The sequence below is a fragment of the Carassius auratus genome, chromosome 47, assembly GCF_003368295.1.
Source record: "Carassius auratus strain Wakin chromosome 47, ASM336829v1, whole genome shotgun sequence".
Taxonomy (NCBI): domain Eukaryota; kingdom Metazoa; phylum Chordata; class Actinopteri; order Cypriniformes; family Cyprinidae; genus Carassius; species Carassius auratus.
In genome coordinates this window covers 4,364,926-4,374,149 of record NC_039289.1, presented here as the reverse complement: position 1 = coordinate 4,374,149, position 9,224 = coordinate 4,364,926, and the positions used below count along the sequence as shown (strand labels likewise).

Genomic DNA, 9,224 nt, shown 5'->3' with positions numbered 1-9,224 from the left:
TAATAATAATAACAATAATACTGATTATTATTATTATTATTGTTAGTGTGTTTATGAATGGATGAACATTCCGATCTCCGTGAGCCCCCCCTCATTCCTTCACCCTCCGTTTCCGCAGCAACAGGGAAAAGATGGCAGCCCTCGCGACCCTCACTCAGGTAAAACCAGCTAAAAACACTTATTTCAAAGGAATAATGAGGGAAAACGTCATCATAGAGAAATAAATCTAAGTATTAGATACGAATCGAATGCGCTACCGGGTCGTTTTAACGACATTTTAAGCAAAAATCTCCCGGGCCTCGTAGATCGGGCTCAGATTGCTAACCTATTAGCTCGCTTTAAATCGCATGCTTGTTTTAAAATACAAAAATAACAATGTCGTTTTTAGTGAAATTATCGATAAACATTCAGTAGCAAGAACATTTAAAGATAACTGCCATATATATGAATGAGAAATACAGGAGTAAACAAAGTTTAACGAACGCAAATAGCTAGCCGCAATATATCAGAACATCATAAGCGCTAAAAACTAACGCTAACGGCCAGGGCGCTTTACGTATAAAGTCATCCTTGCAGAATGTGTTCATAGAACAATAATTCAAGGACAAGGTGCAATATGGTAATTAACAACATTATAGTATAGATGTTAGCTCTCATACTGTACATGATAACGGATGTTGAGCCGCTAGTTTAGCTTAGCGGCGAGCATCAGTAATCTCACTGTACTGCCTTATGAACTGCAACGGATTGAATTGTATATTAAATACAGGTGTATGCACAACACGTATGGGAAGAAATGCAAAAAAATGTATTACGTAAAATATTATTACATTGAATTTAATTGTTGAGTATTATTTATATGTAAATTTTTATTTGATAATATTGGATTTATCATTGTTATTGTAGTATTATTTATATTTGGTTTTATTCATGCCAGTAGTTATTCATATTTTGAATGAGGTTTTACTATATTAAGTTTTTATTTCAATTCTAGTTCATTTGTAATTATTTTGTTTTGTGCTTTGTCATGTGCACAACACATTAGAATATATATATATATATATATATATATATATATATATATATATATATATGTGTGTGTGTGTGTGTGTATATATATATATCATCAACAGCATTATTTGATTGCATTATTGCATTGTGTGTAGCATTATTTATTTAATATTATAGTAGTTATTCATATTTTAAATTAGCTTTTACTTTTATATTAATATTCGTTTTCATTTTAGATAAATGTAGATAAATTGTAGATAAATGTTTAATCATTTTTTATTTATTATTTTTATATATATATTACTACTTAAAGAAAGTTTTTCAATCTTATACTCTTTTTTTTCAATTAATGTTAATAATTTTCAACAATTTAGGTAAAGAATAACAGCGATGTGCATTATTTTACCTAATCATAATACTAATTATTATTAAATAATATTATTTATTATTATTATTCTCTTTTTTTTCCTCGCTCTCTTAGCTGTCAAGCGGGAACCCTGTATATGAGAACTTTTACAGACAGGTAAGGCCATAATTCTGTTGGCGAACAACACAGAGTGATCTGTTTTTAGAATATTTCAATATTTTTTTTGGAAAGAAAAAGCTAGACCGATCGATATGGGTTGTTGGGGTCCGATATTAGAAAGTAATATTAGGGAGCCGATATTCTTTATCTTTATATTAAAGTACAATACCAGTCAAAAGTTTGGACACTTTCTGTGTCCATTTGTGTGACTGGTACTGTATATAGAATACAGTATTTACATTAACATTTATATATATATATATATATATATATATATATATATATATATATATATATATATATATATATATATATATATATAATACATAAACAGTTTTTTTTGCAATCACTCAAATGTGGTGATAAAACACTTATAATGATGTGACAAAGATATGTAAGGAGGAAGCGTATTTAACAATTTAACAATAAACTTTATGATCCAAAATGAGTCTGGCATCAGTGCACTGAACACAAATTCTGCATTGTGTATTTTCTGGTCATTAAATGAACATGAGGATTGACATTTAAATAGTCTTTTTGCAGGTTAATACTCACAGACACTAGTGTTTGATTTAAATGCACTGACCTGCTTTTTAATTATTCATCAGAAATGAATCAAAAAAAGATTTATTCATCAAAAAATTCCGTGTTAGACAGTCAATTCCGTTTTTATGACTGGATTGCATCACAGAAATCATGGGGACCTACTGATGTAGCAACCAAGTATAATAAGCTCATTGTGAAAGTCATTGGAGACATTGTTCCACCATTTCTTGTCTATTGGGCTGCAGAAAGATACAAACTTTTCAATCTGCTCCGTCACTGACTGCACTGACAAACTATGCTGACTTAGGAAATGTGATGTGACGATGTGATAACCACGAGTGACATGGCAGATTTAAGGGACTGGCTCAATGTTTATATCTGACCTTTATTGAAAAGGGAATCTTATTGGGCGACTGTTTATTAATTTTACAGTAAGTTATGTATTTCACAAACTAGTTAGCAACTTAGCGCTAAGACAAGGCTTGACTCTGAGTCGTGAAGACACCGCTTGACTGCTTGTCCGCTGCCGCCCGAACAAGAGACCTCCTTACTGAAGTGAAAGCGTTGGCTGGTGTCACTACAGTGACCTGGGTCGACAATAGCAAACAATGGAGCACGCTCTGCTGGACAAACTAAGTAATTACACCATTTACAAGCATTTTATCTGCCTTATATGTTATGTAAAAAAAAATGTCATATTGGTGGCATATCTGTGGCATATATGCCGATACCGATATATCTGTGACGGGCTCATGTCAGCCGATAATAATCGGTCGGGCTCTACAAAAAGCCATATTTCATTATCTTTATGTGTGTGTGTTTTTAAGGTGGACCCGGGGAACACCGGGAGGGTCGGACCTACAGAGGCTGCCTTGTTTTTGAAGAAATCAGGCCTGCCGGACATCACACTAGGAAAGGTTGGTGTCTGTGTAAAACTTGGTGCGGAATGATGCTTGGATATTCCTAATCTGTAATTATCTTGCTTGCGTCTCTTCAGATCTGGGATTTAGCTGATCCGGATGGCAAAGGTTTTTTGGATAAACAGGTAAAGGAAATGTCATGGTTTATCAGAGCATCAGTCGGGATCTGAAACTGCGTGCTGACTTGAATGGCGTGCGGTTTGTTTTCCAGGGATTTTACGTTGCTCTGCGACTTGTGGCCTGTGCGCAGAGTGGACATGACATCAACCTTTCCTGTCTAAACCTCCCTGTTCCCCCTCCAAAATTCGTAAGTGTCAGTGCTGAGATCCGATATCATAGTTTTCCCAGCAGTATGAGCTCACAGGTTTCTGATCTCTGTTCTAGAAGGACCAAGGTAGTCCGTCACTGAGTTCTGTAACATCAACCAGTGAGAGCCTCTGGGCGGTGCGGGTAAGATATTTCCATTGTTATCCTAAGAGCTTCTCAGTGTCACTACATATAACTAAAGATTGTATGGGTATTTATTATAAACCCTCTTCGTGTTTATTTCTCAGTCTGAAGAGAAGAGCAAATTTGATGGTATTTTTGAAAGTCTTGCCCCAGTGAATGGATTACTGTCCGGTGAGAAGGTCAAACCGGTACTAATAAACTCCAAACTTCCTGTGGATGTGCTCGGAAAGGTAAGATTTCAATAGTTACTGAAAATTACACTAATATTTATAATAAAATGCATAATAAGTAATTTAATAACATGTTTCTGGAGAAATTTCATATAAAATGATTAGTATTAAATGACTCTGTCTGATCAGGTGTGGGATTTGAGTGACATAGACAAAGACGGACACTTGGACAAAGATGAGTTTGCAGTGGTGAGTAATCATTTTTTGTAATAAAAAAAAGTAAAAGATAATATGATAATCATTAACATGTAAAATTGAGGTTAATGATTTTAAAATAACATCAATCAAAATGAAACACTTAAAAAAAAATGAAATATTTTATTATTATTATTTAACATTTATTATTATTATTATTATGTTAACCAATGTCAGAGACCCGTGAACATCCAAATGTTATAGTTAATTATTAAAAGACTTGAATAAGAGTATTTTAAAATTAGAATTTTATGTAATTACAAGTTTACTTTATTTTTGGAATCGGATTACTTAATCCAGATTACATGTAATCAATTACTACCCAGCTCTGTGTATGTGTGTAGCTATCTATCTATCTATCTATCTATCTATCTATATATATATATATATATATATATATATATATATATATATATATATATAGATACATACATATATACACACATATATATATATATATATATATATATATATATATATATATATATATATATTTTTTTTTTTTATGTATGTATTTTTTTATACTCTATATTTTTATTTCTAATAATGCACACACAAAAATGGTGTATTAAAATATTAAAAACACATGCACATAAAAATGTATTTAATTTTTAATTATTACGGTATATGTATTCTATTTTTAAAAAATGAAAGCCAATTCCTGCTTAAGCTTAAAACATCTAAAAACGTCTTCTTTTGTCCAGGCTATGCATCTGGTGTACCGCGCCCTGGAAAAGGAGCCTGTCCCCTCAGTCCTGCCCTCCTCTCTCATCCCTCCATCCAAAAGGAAGAAGTCCTCAGGGTCCCTGTCCAGCATGGTGCCAGTGTTACCAGGCAGCCCGCCGCCACCTAAAGACAGCCTGCGCTCGACACCCTCGCACGGCAGCATGAACTCCCTGAACAGCGCCGGGAGTTTGTCCCCAAAACACACCATTAAATCCTCACAGGTGCAGTTTTATTGGTGCATCTCCATGTTAATGTTGGACAGACGAATTGAAGAGGGTCTGATGTTTTTAACTCTTATCTTCAGCATTCAGTAAACTGGGTGGTACCAGTCGCAGACAGAGGGCGCTATGACGACATCTTCCTCAAAACAGACACTGATCTTGACGGCTTTGTAAGCGGCCAAGAAGTTAAAGATATCTTCATGCATTCCGGCCTTTCTCAGAACCTCCTGGCACATATTTGGTACCATTTAAATGTGCTTTCGTCTAACACTTGTTTCTCTTTACGCTTCCTGTTGTGTTTGGTACAATTATCACTTCCTCTGTTGTCTTTGTCAGGGCTTTGGCGGACACCAGGCAAATGGGCAAACTCACACGTGAGCAGTTCTCTTTAGCCATGCATCTCATTCAGCAGCAGTGTTGGGGCTAGTTACTCAAAAAAGTAATATATTACATATTACATATTACTCTCAAAAATAGTAATGCCTTACTTTACTTTATTACTCCCTGGAGAAAGTAACTAGTTATATTACTAGTTATATTACTAGTTACATCTTTTTTTCTTAATTACTCTATGATTGCCTGAGATGCATCAGATGGAGGGAGAACATACAAAGGAGGAGTGTTCTTTAGGGTCTTTATCAGTGGCGGCTCCTGCCAATTCTCTCAGGGGGGACAAATGTTTGCTCTATTAATGAGGATAGGTCACCCATTCAATTGATAAATTAACGGGTAGTTAAAGATGTAAAGGGAACCGAACTACTATAGTATTAATTAAAAATAAACTGACATTAGGAATCAATCTCTTGCACTCCTTATTTTTCTATATCCGTGTTAACACTATTCATCAGCATATGAAGACTAACACTAGGATGTGGTTTTTCCAAAAAATACTTTTTACTTTTCGATTTCAGTTTAATAAGAAATAATTGAAGTCACATAAATCACTGTTTACACAACTCACTTATATTACTGCTCGTCAGTACACCTGTTCTCTAATCAGCGGTTAATTCCATCAGGTGCGTGATTTCACATAGAGCAGCTGTTACTACACAGAGCCGTTATTAACTGAGAAGATGCGCAAATCCAGTTCATTTTCAGCGTTTATTGGCACGGTTGTATGAACATATGGTTCACGCACCTGATGGAATAAACCGCTGATTAAAGAACCGGCTTTACTGAGATGCGCATTAACGAGCGGCCGATCGTGATCGGAGCACTCCTACAAAATAATTACTGAATCTCCACCCGTCGAAACTAGCTTTCTGTTGCTGGGAACCTTCCTCTGAAAAAGAGCTTGCCATTGTTGACGCTTCCATTTTTCCCCATCTGTCTGAGCGTGCCGCTCTGCTGCCGGCTGTCGACCAATCAGTGATGGTAAATGATACCTCGTGCCAAACCCAGACCAATCACTGTTCCATTCACGCCCTCCTTCCCTTCCCTTCTGTTCTCTGTGTTGTGTTCCTTGTGTGTGTGATGAAGGTGCTACTGGCAAATGTAACGCAAGTAACTAGCTTGGGAAAACTGTAATAATATTACCATTTTCAGACGAGTAATGCCTTACACTACTAGTTACTGAAAAAAGTAATATTATTACAGTAACGCGTTACTTTGTAACGCGTTACACCCAACACTGTTCAGCAGAAAGTGAGCAAAGGCATGGACCCTCCGCAAGCTCTGACTCCAGACATGATCCCACCATCTGAACGCAGCACACCGGGACCTGTAAGACACGTTAGCACAGTTATCACCGCACACTTCATTTCATCCTGGGATATAATATATTAGCAGTATCTGAGAAATTATTTTAGTGAAGAGTCCTTGTCCATTGTTGTTATTGTAAAAATTTAATATCCCATAAAAATTATTATGACGATTATTTCATTCATTTATATATATATATATATATATATATATATATATATATATATATATATATAGAGTTATATATATAGAGTTATATATAAAATGTAAACTTGAACGGTAATTAGAAATTTTGCATTGGGTTAGGTTGAAATAATTTTTTTAAAATTAAATATAAATACAATTTAATAAATTATTTAATACAATTTATTTTATAATACTGAATAAAAAAAAACACACACACATAAATAAAAAAGACGAATAAACAAAATCATAAAACCTAAACCGAAAATAAAAAAATTGCTTATGAAAATTAATAAAGAGTGTTATTTAAGTACCATCACATTAAACCAGCACTGACCTGGTCATATTTTACCCCACAATCAATAATACATTATTAATAATCCAAAATAATACTGTATATTTTCCAGGAAAATAATGCCTGTACAAAACATATGTTCAATTTGTCATAATATATAAAATTGATTACATGAATGAAAATATGTTTTATTCTGATAACAAAATCTCCTTACTTTAAAACAGTAATGGAAAAATCATGTCCAGATAAATGTCATTTTTTTTTTTTTTTTTTTTTTTTATTAAATCATGATAATTTAAATAGTTTTTTTTATAGCATCGTGTTTTTTTGTTTTTTGTTTTTTAGATTTACACATTATCTCCAGTACATTAAACAACTATTCTGCTTACTATACAGACCTTTAGTAGTGTAATGTAATGTGAAGCTGTATTACTGTCCCTCATTTGAAGCGCTTCCTGTTTTTTCAGAGTTTGTCGGGTTATATGACACCAGTAGGCTCTGACATGGCACTGACTGAGATGCGCCGGGTAAACAATCCCTTTCCTTGTTCTTTCATTCAATGTATATCAACTTGAGTATCATTTGTCGTATTTCTACTGCTAGGATTTCAAACCCTAGACGTAGATGACAGTAGACGTTCACAATACATCAAGAGAGCCACTAACATCTTATCACAAGCGCAACAGTTTACAACATTTCCAAAAGCTTACCAAACAATCTTCTGTTCCTTTCCATCCACATTTCAATGCTGCTGATGTTTTATGCCGTTATCACTGGCTAAAATCAGGCAATAATGTTCAAGTTCTGGGTAGGTAGTGTTTGGAAAAGCCTGAACAAATGCTTTCGATGGTGGGTTAGTGGAGACGGGGAGTTGAAAAGCATTTGTGACGGATCCAGTGCTGTGAAATGGTGCGGTGTCTTGACTTCCCCATGTTTTGAACAGCAGAGGTGGAAGACAAGCTGGTCTCTTCTCCCGTGTGGTGGCTCCTTGGTGTTCTCTACCCTTCTGTGTGTGTGGTGCTGTGCTTATGTGTGGTTCAGATGCAGCAGGACTGATTTAATGTGCTGGACCTCCTCATACAGGACAGCTCCAGCTCTGTGGGTTCAGGCGAGTTCACCGGGATTAAAGAACTGGACGATATAAGTCAAGAGATCGCTCACCTGCAGAGGTAATGCAGTACACCGGCATTAAAAAAAATCACTTTTATTTATATAATATTTTTTCTTTAATTTTATTTAATTATGATATACACACACATTTTTTTTGCATTATTATTATTATTCTTTTTTATAAGATATTATTATTTTTTTAAATTAGAAGTTATTTCAGAAAGGACTTAATAGTGACCATACAGACATTATGTAATGTCACAAAAATTATATCTTAAACAAATATTTTTGACATATTCTTAAAAAAGAAAAGTCAAAAGCATAACAAATTACTTAACCTTTTAAAAAAATTAAATAGAAAATACAAAAAACTATTTAAAAAATATTTGAAAAATTTATAAAACTATGTAAATGTATAATATATAAAAATATGTAGTGTTAATATTATACAAGTTTTAATGTTTATTTTATTTTAATAAATGTGTTATAAAAGTATTTTTAAAGTGTAAAGTTATATTTAAAACATTTTGATTTCTTTTAGTGTTGTTGAACTTGTGAAAGCAAGCAGGTAAAGCGTTTTAATAACTGTTTGTCCTTGTGTAGAAATGTAAATCTCTTCTGGTTCTCTGAATTCTTCTGAATCATACTCAGAAAAATAAACACAACAGACAGCAAACAGTATTTTTAACTATTCCTCTTAGGTACTGCAAAAAAATTTAATAATCAGCAGCTGTGCAGAGTGTGAATATTTTGTTAGGTTATATTTTTAGACCGATTTTTAGGTAGTATTTGTGTATTGTAAACAAACTGCTTTACAGCCTGGAGATATATTTTTTTAAGTTTCAGTTTTTGACGGAAAAAAATTACGGAACATTGTCGGGTTGCCTTCTGTGTGAACACAAACACGTCCCAGGATTGATTCCGGGACTGATCCCGGGTCGGGGACCTAGTAACAATACCGGGTGCAGTCCCGGAACGAGCGCTGTGTGAACAAAAGCCAGAACTAATGCTGTGTTGTAGCAATTGCGCACGTTATCGCACGACTCTTTTACCGGGTGTTTTGAAGGAAGATCAACGTTCGCGATGAAAAAATATGTGCAAACTGTAATG

At 34.1% G+C, this 9,224-nt stretch overlaps 1 protein-coding gene across 6 annotated transcripts in view; it reads left to right on the top strand.

The window, feature by feature from the left end:
• The first annotated feature begins 94 nt into the window (after positions 1 to 94).
• The window catches only part of LOC113064836 (epidermal growth factor receptor substrate 15-like 1), a 55,980-nt gene continuing 46,850 nt past the window's right edge, over positions 95 to 9,224 (top strand). For 5 of the 6 annotated variants that reach the window (XR_003278897.1, XM_026235793.1, XM_026235792.1 and 2 more), the window contains exons 1-14: positions 95 to 158; positions 1,493 to 1,534; positions 2,911 to 3,000; positions 3,081 to 3,128; positions 3,215 to 3,310; positions 3,388 to 3,453; positions 3,558 to 3,683; positions 3,813 to 3,872; positions 4,583 to 4,825; positions 4,909 to 5,066; positions 5,162 to 5,229; positions 6,459 to 6,547; positions 7,472 to 7,531; positions 8,088 to 8,173. Coding sequence is in view for 5 of the 6 variants with exons in the window: in XM_026235793.1 (XP_026091578.1) it covers positions 132 to 158; positions 1,493 to 1,534; positions 2,911 to 3,000; positions 3,081 to 3,128; positions 3,215 to 3,310; positions 3,388 to 3,453; positions 3,558 to 3,683; positions 3,813 to 3,872; positions 4,583 to 4,825; positions 4,909 to 5,066; positions 5,162 to 5,229; positions 6,459 to 6,547; positions 7,472 to 7,531; positions 8,088 to 8,173 (1,259 nt within the window). In the remaining variant the exon portion in view is untranslated. The remainder of the gene's footprint in view (positions 159 to 1,492; positions 1,535 to 2,910; positions 3,001 to 3,080; positions 3,129 to 3,214; positions 3,311 to 3,387; positions 3,454 to 3,557; positions 3,684 to 3,812; positions 3,873 to 4,582; positions 4,826 to 4,908; positions 5,067 to 5,161; positions 5,230 to 6,458; positions 6,548 to 7,471; positions 7,532 to 8,087; positions 8,174 to 9,224) is intronic. The other variant, XM_026235794.1, reaches the window with a different exon arrangement.